At 43.4% G+C, this 19,779-nt stretch overlaps 1 protein-coding gene across 2 annotated transcripts in view; it reads right to left on the bottom strand.

Annotated features, from left to right (window-relative positions):
• LOC143291212 (protein unc-45 homolog B-like) overlaps positions 1 to 19,779 on the bottom strand; it is a 41,426-nt gene that overhangs the window by 9,521 nt on the left and 12,126 nt on the right. For both annotated transcript variants that reach the window (XM_076600968.1, XM_076600969.1), the window contains exons 7-17: positions 18,927 to 19,094; positions 14,019 to 14,187; positions 13,303 to 13,372; positions 11,055 to 11,147; positions 9,726 to 9,860; positions 8,616 to 8,710; positions 6,640 to 6,781; positions 5,879 to 6,019; positions 3,610 to 3,792; positions 2,180 to 2,293; positions 761 to 876 (exon numbers count right to left, since the gene is read on the bottom strand). In XM_076600968.1, coding sequence (XP_076457083.1) covers positions 761 to 876; positions 2,180 to 2,293; positions 3,610 to 3,792; positions 5,879 to 6,019; positions 6,640 to 6,781; positions 8,616 to 8,710; positions 9,726 to 9,860; positions 11,055 to 11,147; positions 13,303 to 13,372; positions 14,019 to 14,187; positions 18,927 to 19,094 — 1,426 coding nt within the window. The remainder of the gene's footprint in view (positions 1 to 760; positions 877 to 2,179; positions 2,294 to 3,609; positions 3,793 to 5,878; positions 6,020 to 6,639; positions 6,782 to 8,615; positions 8,711 to 9,725; positions 9,861 to 11,054; positions 11,148 to 13,302; positions 13,373 to 14,018; positions 14,188 to 18,926; positions 19,095 to 19,779) is intronic.

Below are 19,779 nucleotides of genomic sequence, written 5' to 3'. Positions count from 1 at the left end.
ACCACCACCACACACCCCAACACCCTGCCCCACAAACACCACATCACACCACACACCCCAACACCCTGCCCCACAAACACCACATCACACCACACACCCCAACACCCTGCCCCACAAACACCACACCACACCACACACACCAACACCCTGCCCCACAAACACCACATCACACCACACACCCCAACACCCTGCCCCACAAACACCACATCACACCACACACCCCAACACCCTGCCCCACAAACACCACATCACACCACACACCCCAACACCCTGCCCCACAAACACCACACACCCCAACACCCTGCCCCACAAACACCACACCACACCACCACCACACACCCCAACACCCTGCCCCACAAACACCACATCACACCACACACCCCAACACCCTGCCCCACAAACACCACACACCCCAACACCCTGCCCCACAAACACCACACACACCAACACCCTGCCCCACAAACACCACACCACCACCACACACCCCAACACCCTGCCCCACAAACACCACACCACACCACACACACCAACACCCTGCCCCACAAACACCACACACCCCAACACCCCGCCCAACAAAAAAACACAGCGCCACACCACACACCCCAAAACCCCGCCCCACAAAAAAACACAACACCACACCACACACCCCAACACCCTGCCCCACAAACACCACACCACCACCACACACCCCAAACCCCGCCCAACAAACACCACACCACCACCACACACCCAACACCCTGCCCGACAAACAGCACAGCACCTGACGCTCTCACTGAGGGAGGAGAGGTTGGTGAGGGACAGCAGCGCCTCAAAGTTCTGCAGCCCTGTGCGCTCCGTGTGCAGCAGGGAGATGAGGGGACGCACCACTTCGTACACCTGCACAGGTGAGTCGGTCCTGTCAGTCATTCCAGTGTGTCACCGGCCTTTTGCACTGCATGGACATTGACTATGTATGTGCGTAGAGGTGGGGGGCAGGGGGAGGGGGGGGGTCCAAGTGTGTGTGTGTTTGCGTGTGTGTGTGTGTGTGCGTGCATGTGCACACATGCTTGTATGTGTGTGGGTTTCTGTGGGTGGGACATATTCTAATCTGTTTTGATTCAGCATTCATTCCAGCAACATGCATTACTATCCATGTGTATGTATGTATGGGTTAGGCCCAACACTCGGCTTATATCACAGACTGACATAAGTTTACATTTGGGCCAACAGCAAAGTGAGAGCTGTATTATAAATGGTTTCTCCAGTCAATGGGAAACCATTTACAGCTTAGTCTTTTGTGAAGGACTATGACTCTCAAACTAGAAGGCAAAATTACACTGGCTCTTAGTGCTGCAGCCTTGTGGGCTAGTTGGCCTTTGGGAACCATCCCAACGCCGACTGTCCTAAAACCCTCTTGGCCGAGAGAGTGGGGATGTACTTGGGCAAGACACTCTCCACTATAATCAAATTATAGCCCAAATAGTCGGAACAGCAGTTGCCTCCTCTGCTGTTCTGATGGTCACAGTTGGACACGACTGACTGTCACATATATATATATATATATGTATGGGTGTACCTATATATTCATATCCACATCTATATATCTATAAATACATTCTCCTCCCCCCTCACCCACCCCCAAACTCATATATTCTACCTGCTGTTGCATGCCAATATGTGCAACTTGTATGTGTATTGTTTCTCTAGTACCACTTAAAGCTAAATGTACAGGGAGTTTCTACCATATGAGTACAAATTTTTCTTCTTTATATCACTGCGTCTACAGCAACTAACGCAACTATTACAACTACCACTACTACTACTATTCTTTTTCTCCTTGTTGTATTCATCATTATCATTACATGTCATTATAATTTCTTAATTATCATCATTATCATCATTGTTTTAACTATCATTATCAGCATTACATTACCATTGTTATTATCATCATCATTATAATTACTACTAACATCATTACTGTCATTATCAACATCATCATCATCATTATCATCATCATTCTTGTCATTACATTACCATCATTATCATCATCATTACTACTATCATCATTATCATTACTGCCATTATGATCATCATCACCATTATCAGTAAGAGGTAGACTAAAATAATCTTGGGTAAAAGTGAGCACTATGATCACCAAGACGACTATGAGGGAAACAGTGAGACAGAGAGAGGATCGAACCCTCTGTCCAGGGAAGGCGGTGGAGGGGTCCAGGGTGATAGCTATCTTGGCCAGACCGTGGGCGGCCAAGACCGACCCCACCTCTGTGTTGTTCTCCGTCAGCTGCAGCAATGACTGCACACACACACACACACACACACACACACACACATGATGACATGCATAGACATGCATGCATATATATACACACACACATTTGCATGAGCACACACACACACACACACACACACACACACACACACACACACACACACACACAGAGTGACATACATAGACATGCATGCATACACACACACACACACACACACACACACACACACATACATTTGCATGAGCACACACACACACAGTGACATACACATAGACATGCATGCGCACTCACATGCATACATATGTCTGAGAACAAACACACACACTTAAGACATACACAGACATGCATGCATATACACACACAGACACAACACAGACATGCATGCGCACACATACACATGTACAAATGTCTGAGCACAAACACACACACACATAGACATACACAGACATGCTTGCATACACACACACATACATATGCATGCACTTTCACACACACACACACATACTCACACATGCATGCATATACACATTACACATAAACATGCATGCATGTACACATACACACACACACACAAGCAGTCACTTTCACACACACACACACACACATGCGCACACACACAGACAGACACTGTCACACTCACACGCATACACACACACACAAACACCCACCATCCACCCACATATACACACTCCAACCCACCCACCCACCCACCTACCAACTCCCTCACAACACACACACATAACACCTCCCAACCAAGTCCCTCTTCCCACACACAAACGCTTGAACCCACACACACGCCCACACACAAAAGAATTACAGCCAAGGCTGGTGAAATTTTTTTTATGTTTCTTTTCTTAGTTTGCTCATGTTTATGTTTTATTGTGTCTTATAAACATTAAGGTTTTATAATGATAATAATAATAAATAATAATCATCATAATGGTATTCATACAGCGCTGAATCTTGTGCAGAGACAAATCAAAGCGCTTTCACACCAGCCATTCACACGCATGCATAACTCTAAAACTGGAGAAACTGAAGACAAGGAAGAGGCAGGGAAGGGAGGCTATTTTGGGAAGAGGTGGGTTTTAAGGCCAGACTTGAAAGAGCTGAGTGTGGAGACTTGACGAAGCGAAAGAGGAAGTTCATTCCAATTGCAAGGTCCAGAGACAGAGAAAGAATGGTGGCCAACAGTCGAGTGTCTGAATCTGGGTATGCATAAACAGAGTGGATCAGAGCGGCTTCAGTTCTATCTTATTCACACCTACCCTCCCCCCCCCCCCCCCCCCCCGACCCCTGCAACACACACACACACACACACAGACAAAAAGAGGCAGACCTTCACAGCGCCTTGCTGAACCAGCAGTCCTCTCAGAGACTCCTCAGTGGCCAGAGCCAGGTACACACGACACAGCAGCTCTCGGCTGTTCTTCGACTCTGTGCTGCTCAGGCTCACCAGAGCGTTGGTCACGCCCGCCTTCGCCAAAGTCTGAATGCGCTTGACGACAAAGTCGTGCTTATCCTGTTAAAAAAAAAAAGAGGAGACAATGAACAACAGCTTGTAAAAAGACAAAAAAAAAAAAAAACGAAAAGAAAAAAACACACAAAAAAACACAACAAAAACACATGATAATAATCAAGACAGTACAGAAATATATATAATAATTAAATCAGGAATTCATGAGAGCTGAGAGGGTCAACATATGTATAAACCTGCTAGTTTCTGAACCAACTTTGTGTGCATTCTCACGCAGAACATCAAAAACCCACATTAACCCATTTAGTGCCAGAGTTTTGTATATATATATATATATATATATATATATATATATATATATATATATATATATATATATATATAAAGCACTCTCCCTTAACCAGGGAATTTACATATTTCATTATGTTTATTGATCATCTTTTCTCTGGTTCTGGTACAATGTATTGTGTTTCTTTGATTTGTATTTAACATACTCACAAGACCTCTCTACACCTGTACGCTCTCTCTTTCTCTCTCTCTCTGTCTCACTCAGTATGTCAGTCAGTCAATCTTTCTATCACAAATATTACGTTTAACTCATACTTGACAGAATTTGTTTTTCTATTGCATGTTTAACTTTTTAACCCTTTCGCTGCAGGAAAATAAGATTTAAATGAAATCTGTTTGCCAGGGTTTTTTTTCACAAAAGACGGGTATATATTTTCAAAAAATTCTGTGCTCTTTGTTATTGGAGAAAGTTACATTTTCTGAAAGGTATATGAATAAAGAATACAACACACACGATGTTTTCGCATTTTATATATTTTCAGTGACATGCTGTTGTTTTAAAATCAGTGTTTTGTTTTTTGTCACATTTTCAACTTGTTCGTTACAAACAGTAGTCAGGTAATTTGCACTAAAATATCAGATTTCTGGACAAATGGGTAATACCTGCACACACAAATCATACTAGAACAACCACAATAAAAAAAAATGAGACAGATACACAATGCATTGTGACCTCTCCAAGTGATAATATGGATGTGGGGCCACGCCCCCTCGGTCCTCATCCCCCTCCTCTTCACCCCTCTCTCACACAGTCACTTCATCCAGTTCTCATCAGATCGCGCTGGCTGAGTGCCAAGAAAATCGCTCACACTGTGTCCCGCTAAAAATTTGTCACTTTCTGTTGTCTGCTACAGCTGTAAAGTCAGCATCACTCACTGACAGTTGTATCTTGGCCAGTCTCTTCATTGCTCCCTTTATCTTCTATCATATCACTCCTACAAAAGTTCATCACTGTCTTCTTCTTTGAATTTACACTTCAATTCTTTCTGAGCGTCAGCTAAAGAAAGCAATCTTGGTTGATTTCGTGCAACCATGATCACATGTCTTGAGCAAGGGGTCCGACATTTTGCTGAGCGAGCAAGGAGAGGAGCCAGGTAAACCCAGCGGCAGTAATCCAACCAAAACGTTCAAATAAAGTACTGCTTCATGACGTAGATGGGGTTTCTAGCAATGAATACAATCTAGAAAGATTCCCCAAGCTAAAGCTACCAGTATTTTTGTCAACAAACTCAATGCAAACCAGGGAAAAGTCAGAATATTCTGATGATGAGTTATCTCGTCATTGTGGCAGTGAAGCGTACATGCTTGTGCTGACGAGTTATCTAGTCATATAGGCAGCCTAGGGGTTAAATGTCTTATGCATTCTGTCAATGTTGTGTGTAAATGCATTTTCCAGCACATGTGTGGGGAGAGTGTGTGTGGGGGGGTAGGATACAGAGGGTGTTTTCCATTTGAATGCTTTTGGTATTACCTTGTATTATCATGTAGTATAGACCCTATTTTGGGCTGGAACTGAATGAAAAAATATCACACAATTGCTTATCTGTTATCCATGAAAATAAAGAATTATCAATCAATCTTCTTCTTCTTTTTTTTTTTTTTTTAGCAGATGTGGTGTAGCGTGCACGGATCGTTCCTCATACTTTACACCTCCGTGAAACTGAAACCAAACCTTTAACTAAAGCTGTTGTTTTTAAGACATGGTCTACACACTGCACAGACTATGACACCAAACTGGACATGGGAGTGTGAGCCCTCTGCCTTTGCGAGGTGTGTGGCCCACCTTCTCGTGCTCCTCTGGAATGTGCTGCTTGGCAAACTTGGCCAGCTCCACCATTTCCGGCATCATCTCCTGCTTGTCGTAGCTGTTGGTCAGGTTCACCAACACCGTCACACAGGCATACGTCATGTTCCGCTCGGAGTTCTGAATGAGACACACACCATTCTCAAAAGTCATACACACACGACACCCAGCATCTATAATAGTTCCCATGTTCCATTCAGTGCTCTGAACCACACACCATCCTTCAACACATCTGAAGCACAATTCTTTCATTGTCTGAAATGCAGTTCTTTCAGAAGAAACTCATTGCACATGCACGCACACACATACACACACATATACTCTCACATACATGCAATGTACACATTCAAACGCACACACAACAATAAACTTACACACACACATATAAAAACAAAAAAAAAAAAAACATAAAAAACCAACTCACAACACGACAAACAAACACACACGCAACAAGCACATACGCACACACACACAACAAACACACACAAAGTCTCTCTCTCTCTCTCTGTCACATACACACACACACGCATGCACAAATACTCTTTCTCTCACACACACACATATGCGCACACAAACACATACACACAAAAAATCTCTCTTACACACACACAAACACAAACAAATTCTCTCTCTCACACACACACAAAAAACAACAACCAAGACGTGCATGCACACAAATTCTCTCTTTCTCTAGCCCTGCACGCCCACATTCTCTGCCTTTCACCACCACCACCACCCACCTTGGCCAGATCAAAGATGACCTTGAGGGCCGAAGTGTCAGCGGCCAGTTCCTCCTTCACTTCGGCATCCAGGGTCAAATAGGCCAGGCCCTCAGTCGCCCACTTGCCTAGGTCACTGTCCTTGTTCGTGTTCACCAGGAACCTGGCAACAAAGACACGCACACATTACAGCACAGCACACATACACATAACACACACATACAGACATAAAGACACACATACACACATTACACCACAGCACACATACACAGAACACACATATACAGACATAAAGACACACACACACGTTACACCACAGCACACATACACACAACACACACATTACAGCACAGCACACACACGCAACACACACATACAAACATCAAGACACACACACACACACACACATTACAGCACAGCACACATACACAGACAACACACACAGAGATACACACACACAGATATGCACACACAAACACACACCACATCACGTACACATACACACACATCACAGCACAGTACACATACACACACCACATCACACACACACCACATCACACACACACACACACACACACACACACACACACACACACACACACTGTGTCTGTATGTCAAAAGTGCAGTATAGGGCTTAACTGCACTGTCAGAACTTCAACAATAAGCAGGACGCATGTTGCTTGACGGCTCACACAGACCTAGGCTGGAGTACATGAGCGATAGTTCCAGCGCTATGTTTGCTTTGTGATAAGAACTGTCCCTAAGTCTACACTAACTCCACAGACAATTTGTAGCACTATGTTTGCTTAGCGAAAAGAACTGTCCCTAAGTCTACGCTAATTCCACAGACATTTTGCAGCACTAAGTTGGCTTAGCAGTAAGAACTGTCCCAAAGTCTACGCAAATTCCACAGACAATTTTCACCACTATGTTTACTTAGCAATAAGAACTGTCCTCAAGTCTACGCAAATTCCACAGACACTTTGGAGCACTAACTTTGCTTAGCGATAAGAACTGTCCCTAAGTCTACGCTAATTCCACAGACAATTTGGAGCACTAACTTTGCTTAGCAATAAGAACTGTCCCTAAGTCTGTGCTAATTCCACAGATATTTTGCAGCACTAACTTTGCTTGGCAATTAGAACTGTCCCTAAGTCTGTGCTAATTCCACAGACAATTTAGAGCACTGACTTTGCTTAGTGATAAGTCTACGCTGATTCCACTGATATTTTGCAGCACTAAGTTTGCTTAAAGATAAGAACTGTCCCAAAGTCTATGCTGATTCCACAGACAATTCTTAACGCTGGGTAAACTCAACGCTGTCCAGAACGCTCCTGTAACCCAGCCCCGTGACCTTCCTTCCCATTTCTCACAGCAGGAAACTGGCCTCCAGCCTGGGACAGAAAAGGGCAGGTAGCACGACCAGCGCATGTCAAAACACACACATCCTGCCCTAAAGATAAAGGGAAGGGAGGTAATCAGGGCAGAGAAAGAAAAAGAAAAAAAAGGGAACATCATTCAAAGCCAAACAGCTAGAGAGATCAAATCAAACATCAGGCCCAGCAAGCAGGAAGAAAGGGAACAGATTCAAAGTCAAACAACCAGAGAAATCAAATCAAACGACAGCAGTGACGCAGAAGAGGTCAAATCAAAGCTGCAGAGTAGCAAGAGCCGTACAGTTGATGCTAAAAGCTTGAAGTGAGACAAAGCAAAAACCTGGTGGGCTTGTCCAGTCCATGGATGCCCAAAGGAATGACTATTCAGTGCTGGAGGGAAGCACCTGGCAAGCAGACAACCGGCCTGACGAAGGCATCTTAGTTATGCGTTAACACGAAATCTGGCCATCAGAGCAAACCTACAGGTCTAACCGGCACCAGTTTGACATAGTACAGTGTATGACACTGAATTCACCATCAGTAAGGAGATCTCCAAATGATACAATCAATCGGGGTGAGGAATGGTTCATTTGTGAAGTATCGGTGACCGGATGTACTCACTTGCGACAAATCCTGGACAGTTTCAGCGTAGAACCGTCCGCCATCGGATGTTCGCTGGCATCCCCACCGGCGAAGCTTCCCAGCTTGCACAAGCCCTGAAAATAGAATGATGAAAAAAAACCACCTGTAGTTTTTATTTCTTTTCTTATCACAAACAAATGTCATAATTATCATCTCAGATCAGAAAGAGAAACAGTGATCACACTTGTCACAGACAGGTACAACAGTCAAGTGGTTAGAGCTGCAGGGCTTTCAATCTGAGGGTCTTGTGTTCGAAACCCGGTAGCAATGCCTGGTGGGTTATGGGTGGAGAATGTTTTTCTCTTTTTTTTCTGATCTCACGAGTCAACATGGTGTCTTTATTTCATTTACGTGTTCACACATGCAGAAGATAAAATAAGCATATTAAAGATCCCATCACCATGTGGTGGGTTCTGAACTCATGAACAAACCCAACATGCACATCCCTGAAACCACCACCTGAAAGGCTGGGTAAAAATGGTCATACACATAAAAGGCACTCACAGTTGCAAGTGAACATACGACTTGTAGCTCATGAGCACAGAATAATATTTGTATTTGTATTTCTTTTTATCATAACAGATTTCTCTGTGTGAAATTTGGGCTGCTCTCCCCAGGGAGAGCGCATTGCTATACTACAGCGCCACCCTTTTTTTTTTGTATTTTTTCCTGCATGCAGTTTTATTTGTTTTTCCTATTGAAGTGGAATTTTTCTGCAGAATTTTGCCAGGAACAACCCTTTGGTTGCCGTGGGTTCTTTTACGTGCGCTAAGTGCATACTGCACAAGGGACCTTGGTTTATTGTCTCATCCGAATGACTAGCGCCCAGACCACCACTGAAGGTCTAGTGGAGGGGGAGAAAATATCGGCGGCTGAGCCGTGATTCAAACCAGTGCGCTCAGATTCACTCGCTTCCTAGGCCTTCACAGACCATCAGAAATCAACAACAGAAAATCATCAGAATCAACTGTCATCCATCCAGAAACCCAGAAAATGAACTTCCAAGGCAGGTCGGTAATGCACAGCAACACAGAGGCACACAAAACAGGAATCAAGGGAGAGGAGAGAGGACGGCACAGCTTCGCTTACCACCAGGGCGCGCACTTGGATGCTCTCCTCACTGGACTTGTACAGGTTCTTCAGGATGGGGATGGCGTCCTTCAGGATTCCCACGCAGCGGTCTTTCTTGGATGCTGAGTGAACGATGGCTTCCACCGCTACACGCTGCACACCAAACAACCTGCCTGCTGTTCAGTGTGAATATGTTGCAGCAAAGTGTTTCCGTAACTGTGTGCATCATGTGGACAGCACCCACACGTAGGAGAGTATGCCTGCCTATGTGTGCATATGTGTTAGGGTAGCTGTTAGATAACATGTATGTTAAAATGTATGTATGCAGTGTGTGTGTGTGTGTGTGTGTGTGTGTGTGTAGTCACATTTTGGTGTGTGTGTATGTAACACTGATGTAATGTTTTATGTTAACGAAAGCGTTTTTGTAAAGCACCTAGAGCAGATTTCTGGATAGTGTGCTATATAAGTATCCATTATTATTATTATGCTCAAATGATGGGTGCTACAGCTGAGAGGTTAAAGTGATGGACTTTCAATCTGAGGATCCAGGATACAAATCCGGCTCATGGCACCTGGTGGGTAAAGGGTGGAGACTTTTTTTTATCTCCAAAGTCCACAGTTGCGCAGACCTGCTAGTGTCTGAACCCCCTTCATGTGCATATGCATGCAGAATATCAAATACACTCATCAAAGATCCTGTAATTCATGTCAACGTTCGGCTGGTTATGGAAACAAGAACATACCCAGCATGTATCCCCATAAAAATGAAGTATGACTGTCTACATGCTGGAGCTAAAATGGTCATACTTGTAAAAGCCCATTTGTGTATATGAGTGAACGTGAAATGCACAGTCCACCAACAAAGAAGAAGTATGCTAATACATGAACACAGGAACACACAAACACCTTCTGTGATCAGGCAGGAGATGAAAAAAGAACCAAACAACCTTAAAACACACACACAATCATACACACTCTAACACAAACAAACCCACAGACACATACACAAGCATGCACACAGACACAGACCCACACAAACATAAGCAAGCACAAAAACACAGACACACATCCACATACACAAAGACACATACACATGTAAGCACACAGACCCACACACGCATAAGCACAAAGAAACAGACGCACATCCATATACACAAAGGCACATACACAAGCAAGCACACAAAGACACCCACCCACATACACACAAACACAAGCAAGCACACAGACAAAGACACCCACCCACATACACACAAACACAAGCAAGCACACAGACACACACAATTTGAATCAAAGTCACTGTACACCTGCACTGCCCAGCCATTGATGCTCCAGGGACAAACGTCTCACCTGAAAGTGGGTGTTGTCACTGGCTGCCAGCGTGAACATGATCTGCACCACGCCCTCAATACCCAGCAGCATGCTTCCCACTTCGTAGGGGCCCTGGCACATGGACATAACACACACTTAGAAACATGGACATGCTACAGTATGTGATGGTCCCTTCAACAGGGCCCTGGAACATGGACATAATGCGCACCAAGAAACATGGACATGCTGTAACACGTGATGCTCCCTTCAACAGGGCCCTGGAACATGGACATAATGCACACCAAGAAACATGGACATGCTGCAGCACGTGATGCTCCCTTCAATGGGGCCCTGGAACATGGACATAATGCACACCAAGAAACATGGACATGCTGCAGCACGTGATGCTCCCTTCAACAGGGCCCTGGAACATGGACATAATGCACACCAAGAAACATGGACATGCTGCAGCACGTGATGCTCCCTTCACTGGGGCCCTGGAAAATGGACAAAGTACACACCCTGAAACATGGACATGCTGCAGCACATGATGCTTTCTTCACTGGGGCCCTGGAACAAGGACAAAATACACACCTTGAAACATGGACATGCTGCAGTATGTGATGCTCCCTTCAATAGGGCCCTGGAACATGGGCATAATACACACTTAGAAACATGGACATGCTGCAGTATGTGATGCACCCTTCAATACGGCCCTGGAACATGGACATAATACACACTTAGAAACATGGACATGCTGCAGTATGTGATGCTCCCTTCAATACGGCCCTGGAACATGGACATAATACACACTTAGAAACATGGACATGCTGCAGCACGTGATGCTCCCTTCAATGGGGCCCTGGAACATGGACATAATACACACCCTGAAACATGGACATGCTGCAGCATGTAACGCTGCTGTCAATGGGGCCCTGGAACATGGATATGGCCCACTCTAAAAAAATTTTTTTTTAAAGGAGTGTGGGGGTGGGGGTGGTGGGGTTTATAACCAAGGCTCACTACATTGCAACCCTGAAATATGGACACAATACACATAATGCTCTTTTGAACGGGGGCGAGACAAACTGCACATAATGCTCCCTTCTAAAGGTCCCTGACATACAGACACACTGCAAGTAATGCCCCCTCCAATGGGGCCCCGATAAAATGGATACAAAGCATGTAATGCTTCTTTCTTGGGGCCCCAACATATGGACATGCAGCACGTAATGCTACCCTTAGCAGGGCCCAGACATATGGATACACTGCATGTAATAGCCCCTGTAGTGTGCACTGCATGCGATATCTAGACAGATGTTTCATGTGTAAAGCTGACTAAGGTTGTGCAACATGAAATCTCAATTCACACAGGTCCTGACACATGAATATGCCCCATCTGCATCTGATGCTTTGCTCACTATAGCCCTGAAACATAAACACATTGTGTATTAAGTGTTTTTTCATCAGAGTTCTAAACCTGGGATCTTGTGTAATGTGCCCACTTTTCTAGCTCCCTGACACAGATAAAAACTATATGGCATTTGTGAGGTGGTGAGTTTAACGCCCTATCAACCTTCACACTTATGGTCAAATTTCTTCCATTGTTGGGGTGCTTTGTTTTTGGTCTTTGGTGTAAGTCCCAGGGTACAATGTTCAGTTCACTCAGGGACTATGAAACGCACAGATCTGCTCATGCTGTAACTCAGTAATGCCACAGACATGTGGAACATCAAACACATGCCTCAGATTCTATAATCTATGTCAGCCTTAGGTGGAATGCGGTGGATATATGCAAACACATCCAGCACACACCCATCAATGAAAAAATGGAGAATGGCCACCTAAAAACAGGCACATGTGTAAAAACCGACACAGAGAAATAGTGACAATCTGGGTGATGCAGCCCAAGTACACATCTAAAGGAAAAATATGAACCCAGTGCAAACAATTTTCACTTCAAGAGAGCCCTAGATCATGGCTGGATCACACAATGCAAACTTCAAAGGGACTCTGGAGCACAAACGGGAAAATAAAACATGCATCCATGCATGTGTACCAAAAAACACATTAACATTGAATAAACAATTCACCTGTTCCCAGCTTCAATAGCCATTTTGCTCACACACACACACACACACACACACACACACACACAAACACACTCACACACACCTTCATCATATATGCATACATCTTATCTTGCACATTCAGCACCTGTTCTCTTTAACTTTGATTTTCTTTGTGTTTTTTATTCTAATTGGTATACTGGTGGTTATTCTATTACCTGCAACAAACTGGAGATGATTTCAATGGCCTCGATTTTGGATTCCACTACACCATCTCCAAACAAATACCTGCACAGAACAAAAACATTGGAAATAAAATGACAAATCACAAATACAATCAATACTAGCAGAAGTGCATGTGTGTGTGTGTGCATGCGTGTGTGTGTGCATGCTGTGTGTGCATGTGAGAATCTAGAAAGTTCATGGGTAACATGTTGTACTTTGCTTTCTAAAATAATCCATCATTACTAACAACTGAAAATATATGAAAATGAGCAGAATGAATGTGCAGTATGATATGTGCTATAGTAATCTTCATGTCTTTCAAACTGATTTATTATACTGATTACTATGTTTCAAATAAAAATGTACAATGCTTTTACATACGTGTATGTCTTACATGGTTAATGTTGCTTCTTTACAACATGCACATGCACACAAAGATGAAAAAACACAAATAACACACACACATAAACACACACACACATAGGTGCACATGCACGCATTCACACACAAACACATTCAAACACACACACAGATGCTCATGCACCACATACACACAAGAACACACAAACACACACACACACACAAACACACATGCATACAAACACACACACACACATAAACACACAGACAGACACACACACGAACAACACAAACGCACCACCCCCCACCAGCCACCGGCTCACATCCAACCCAAGAAACCAACACTAACTTGAGGAAGCTGGCACACTTCTCCTTGAACGTCTCCCGCTGTTTGTCACTGACGCAGTCCTCGTACACAGTCGACAGCACCACTGAAGCATGCATGCGTGACATCTCCGTCACCGACAGTGTCTTGAACTGCTTCTGAGTGCCAGCCACCGTCAGCAGCCCATCAATAGCTGATGGGGAAAAATAATATATATATACATATATGGAGAGAGAGAAAGGGAGAGAGGGAAGTGGAGAGAGAGAGAAAGCACATACATACATGAATCAGTCTGCAGCCCACTCAAAAGCTGCTGCAAAAAACCAGACATGAATCGGTCTGATGGGTTATTGTTGTTTTATGGTGTGTTTTCTTTTTTCCAAAGCATAAGATCTTTCTGGTTCACTGTGCGCATCCTTGATGTGGCGTTTCACGGCAATGCTCAGCTTGTATAACTACCAGAGACTGACATGAGCTTACAGCTGGGCCAACAGCAGAGTGAGAGCTGTGTGAGTAAAGGTCTCTCCACTGCTATGTGTTTATGTAAGTTTGTGCCTGCCTATGTGTGCGTATGTGTTAGGGTAGCTGTTAGATACACATGTATGTTAAAATGTATGTATGCAGCGTGTGTGTGTGTGTGCGTGTGTGTGTGTGTGTGTATGTATGTGTAGTCACATTTTGGTGTGTGTATGTAACATAGATATAATGTTTTATGTTAACAAAAGCGTTTTTGTAAAGCACCTAGAGCAGATTTCTGGATAGTGTGCTATATAAGTATCCATTATTATTAAGGGGAAGTCATTTACAGCTTGGTCTTTTGTGGAAGAACTATGGCTCTCAAACTAGGAGGCAAGACTGCACTGGCTCTTAGTCCATCAACAGCTACTGATTCTTTTTGATTAGTTTTTAATCTCTTTTTACGGTGTGCATGATCATATTGTGTTTGTGTTTACAACGAGCCTGTGATTGCATGAGTTAATTTCCAGGTGAATTAATAAAGTGTTTTAAATTGATTTTGATTTGATTAATTGGTATTCTCTTCAGCTGTCATGTCCTCCCCACAACTCCCAAGCTGAGGGACTGATGATGATGGTAATGATGACGATGACGATGATGACGACTATCATCATGCCTGACATTACCATCATCACAATCATCATCATCATCATGACGTAGCTGTTTCTGAGTTCTTTGTGGTGCACACCATCATGACTGGTATTACCACTTCACCGACTGTTACTATGATAGCGGTTGATATGTTTTTTAAGGCATGTTTATAGTCAACAATGATGTAAGATGCTTTGAGCAGCATTGGTGCTGGATATCGCGCCATAGAAAAACTATGTATTATTATTATTATTATTATGACCACTGATCCTAATGTGGAAGCCTCATCTCCGCTTCACCCCTCCACAACCTCTTTTTTCCATGTATGGTAACTAACCACCTGCCTCCCATCATCAAGCATCCATTCATTTTGTGTGTTTTCACTTTTTTTTCTTTTTTTTTTTTGACTCACTTTGTCAGCTGACACCAAATTTGGCATAAAAATAGGAAAAATTCAGTTTTTTCCAGTCATCTTGTTTAAAACAATATTGCACCTCTGGGATGGGCACAAAAAAATAAAAAAGAAGCCTAATTATATGCAAACTGCATTTACTGTTATATTTATATTTTTTGTATTCTCTAAACTTGGCACTTTGACCTCTTATTCTGACACAACAACAAGAGGAGTCATTATTATCATTTTCTGTTCAGACAGGAACTTCTTTTGCTAAGCATGGAATTTTTATTTATTTTGCAAACGTTTTGGTGGAGATAGTATAAAAGGGAAATCACTCTGTAATTAATGCTAGGGGACTTAATTTATCACAAGTGAGTCTTGAAGGCCTTGCCTCTCTTGTTTAAATTAAAATGTGTGAATGTGTTCAGGTCTAAATTGTTAAGATGGGGAACAGACAATAAACTAACATGAAGGAAAATGAGGTGAACCAATGTTCTCCTTTTAGAACACCTGATGGGCTTCTTTGCATAATGCCTTGTGGTGGTGTCCCTCTCTCAAGAACCGGTGGCAGACAGTGGCTGCCATCAGAGTGACATCCAGCAAATCTCTTCCAGGACATGAAACAGGAATACTTCCATGCACAATGATCTTCTCCATAAACGATGACTCGCTTGGCACTGTTTTTAAAGGGTGTAATATATATGATGATGATGATGATATGGATACTTATCTAAAAGACCATGCTCTAAGCTTTTTACAAACACAAAGTCATTTGCACAACAGGCTGTCTACCCTGGTGGAGCCAAATGACAGCTGCTAGTGGGCACCCATCATTCACTTCCTGTAAGAGAGTATCATTCAATCAGGTTTCAGTCATGCACATATACACAAAGTTATACAGACATGTAACATGTACATGGAGTGATGGCCTAGAGGTAACGCGTCCGCCTAGGAAGCGAGAGAATCTGAGTACGCAGGTTCGAATCACGGCTCAGCCGCCAATATTTTCCCCCCTCCATTAGACCTTGAGCAGTGGTCTGGACGCTAGTCATTCAGATGAGACGATAAACCAAGGTCCCGTGTGCAGCATGCATTTAGCGCACATAAAAGAACCCACGGCATATAAACGGTTGTTCCTGGCAAAATTCTGTAGAAAAATCCATTTCGATAGGAAAAACAAATAAAACTGCATGCAGGAAAAAATACAAAAAAAGGGTGGTGCTGTAGTGTAGCGACTCGCTCTCCCTGGGGGGAACAGCCCGAGTTCACACAGAGAAATCTGTTGTGATAAAAAGAAATACAAAATACAAACATTTTACATGTAAGACCATTTTTTTTTATTTACCCCGCCATGTAACCCACCCAACATTGACATGGATTTCATGATCTTTAACGTGTGTACTTGATATTCTACGTGCAGATACATATGAAGGGTGTTTAGGCACTTGCAGGTCTGCACATATGTTGACCTGGAAGATCAGAAACATCTCCACTCTGTACCCACCAGGCGTGGCTACTGAGATTGGAACCCAGGACCCTCAGATTGACAGTCCAATGCTTTAACTACTCGGCTATGCTCTCCCATCCCTTGTTTTTCATCCATCCTCATTTCTTTAGGTTCTTTGTAAGGTACTTCTCTCATTTTTCACCTGTCCAGACTATATGTTCTTTCCTTGCTTGGCAAGACTACCTTGCTTAGAGGAATCATTGTTCACCTGCATTTGTTCCTCTATGAATCTGTCACTCATTACACATATCTCTCCATCAGTATCTGCCAATACAGCGTCTGTGAGGGTCTGGGTTCAACCCCAGGTCTCGCCCTTTCTTCCAGGTTTGACTGAAAAATCGAACTTACGAGTCAAGTCATTTGGATGAAATGATAAACTGAGGTCCCATCTGCGGCTTGCACTTGGTGCACTGAGAAAGAACCCATGGCAATATATGTGTTGTCCTCTGGCAAATTCCCATGGCAATATATGTGTTGTCCTCTGGCAAATTCCCATGGCAATATCTGGCAAATTCCCATGGCAATATAAGTGTCGTCCTCTGGCAAATTCCCATGGCAATATAAGTGTCGTCCTCTGGCAAATTCCCATGGCAATATAAGTGTCGTCCTCTGGCAAATTCCCATGACAATATATGTGTTGTCCTCTGGCAAATTCCCATGACAATATATGTGTTGTCCTCTGGCAAATTCCCATGGCAACAGTGTTGTCCTCTGGCAAATTTCCATGGCAATATATGTGTTGTCCTCTGGCAAATTCCCATGGCAATATAAGTGTTGTCCTCTGGCAAATTCCCATGGCAATATAAGTGTTGTCCTCTGGCAAATTCCCATGGCAATATATGTGTTGTCCTCTGGCAAATTCCCATGGCAATATAAGTGTCGTCCTCTGGCAAATTCCCATGGCAATATAAGTGTCGTCCTCTGGCAAATTCCCATGGCAATATAAGTGTCGTCCTCTGGCAAATTCCCATGGCAATATAAGTGTTGTCTTCTGGCAAATTTCCATGGCAATATATGTGTTGTCCTCTGGCAAATTCCCATGGCAATATAAGTGTTGTCTTCTGGCAAATTTCCATGGCAATATATGTGTTGTCCTCTGGCAAATTCCCATGGCAATATAAGTGTTGTCTTCTGGCAAATTTCCATGGCAATATATGTGTTGTCCTCTGGCAAATTCCCATGGCAATATAAGTGTTGTCTTCTGGAAAATTTCCATGGCAATATATGTGTTGTCCTCTGGCAAATTCCCATGGCAATATAAGTGTTGTCTTCTGGCAAATTTCCATGGCAATATATGTGTTGTCCTCTGGCAAATTTCCATGGCAATATATGTGTTGTCCTCTGGCAAATTCCCATGGCAATATAAGTGTTGTCTTCTGGCAAATTTCCATGGCAATATATGTGTTGTCCTCTGGCAAATTCCCATGGCAATATAAGTGTTGTCTTCTGGCAAATTTCCATGGCAATATATGTGTTGTCCTCTGGCAAATTCCCATGGCAATATAAGTGTTGTCTTCTGGCAAATTTCCATGGCAATATAAGTGTTGTCCTCTGGCAAATTTCCATGGCAATATAAGTGTTGTCCTCTGGCAAATTCCCATGGCAATATAAGTGTTGTGCTCTGGCAAATTCCCATGGCAATATAAGTGTTGTCCTCTGGCAAATTCTGTGGAAGAAATCCACTCTGATGGATACACAAATATATATGCACTCAAGGCCTGACTAGGCGCACTGGGTACTGCTACCGGTCGGACATCTGCCTAGCAGATGTGGTGGCGTAGCACGTATGGAATTGTCCGAACGCACTGACGTCTTCTTGAGAAAACTGAAACTGCAGTGAGCTCCATGAGCAAGTCGAACCTCATCCATCTATCTGAGTAACGTCAGACACAAACACAGGGAGAAACAGACAGAACCGTACCGTCTGAGTCCAGAAACTTCTGCGTCCACCCCGCCCCCTTTTTGTAAGTGACGTTCTTCATCACCAGCTCCATGGCCATGTCACGACCGTCAGGCGTCACCTTGGCGCTGTCAAACATCTTCACCAACATCTGGAACACGCTGTCCACAAACTGCTGCTGCTCCTCACCTGGCAAACAATGCATGCAAACAATCACTGAACACCTGTTCAACAGCTGGCCAATATTTGATGACACCTGTTCAACAGCTCGTCAATATTTAATGAAACCCATTCAACAGCTGGTCAACATTTTATGAAACCTGTTCAACAGCTCATCAATACCTGATGACACCTGTTCAACAGCTGATCAACACCTGATGACACCTGTTCAATAGCTGATCAACACCTGATGACACCTGTTCAATGGCTGATCATCACAATAACACATGTTCAATAACTGGTCAACACCTGACATCTGTTCAACATCTGATCAACACAATGATACTCGTTCAATAGCTGCTTAACACCTGATGACACTGATTCAATAGCTGCTCAACATTTAATAACACCCACTCAATAGCTGGTCAACATTTAATAACACCCACTCAATAGCTGGTCAACATTTAATAACACCCACTCAATAGCTGGTCAACATTTAATGATACCCACTCAATAGCTGCTCAACATTTAATAACACCCACTCAATAGCTGGTCAACATTTAATGATACCCACTCAATAGCTGCTCAACATTTAATAACACCCACTCAATAGCTGGTCAACATTTAATAACACCCACTCAATAGCTGGTCAACATTTAATGATACCCACTCAATAGCTGCTCAACATTTAATAACACCCACTCAATAGCTGGTC

This window comes from Babylonia areolata, chromosome 16 (assembly GCF_041734735.1).
Source record: "Babylonia areolata isolate BAREFJ2019XMU chromosome 16, ASM4173473v1, whole genome shotgun sequence".
NCBI lineage: Eukaryota > Metazoa > Mollusca > Gastropoda > Neogastropoda > Buccinidae > Babylonia > Babylonia areolata.
The sequence above is the reverse complement of the archived record's forward strand: the minus strand, read 5'-3'. Positions and strand labels throughout refer to the sequence as shown.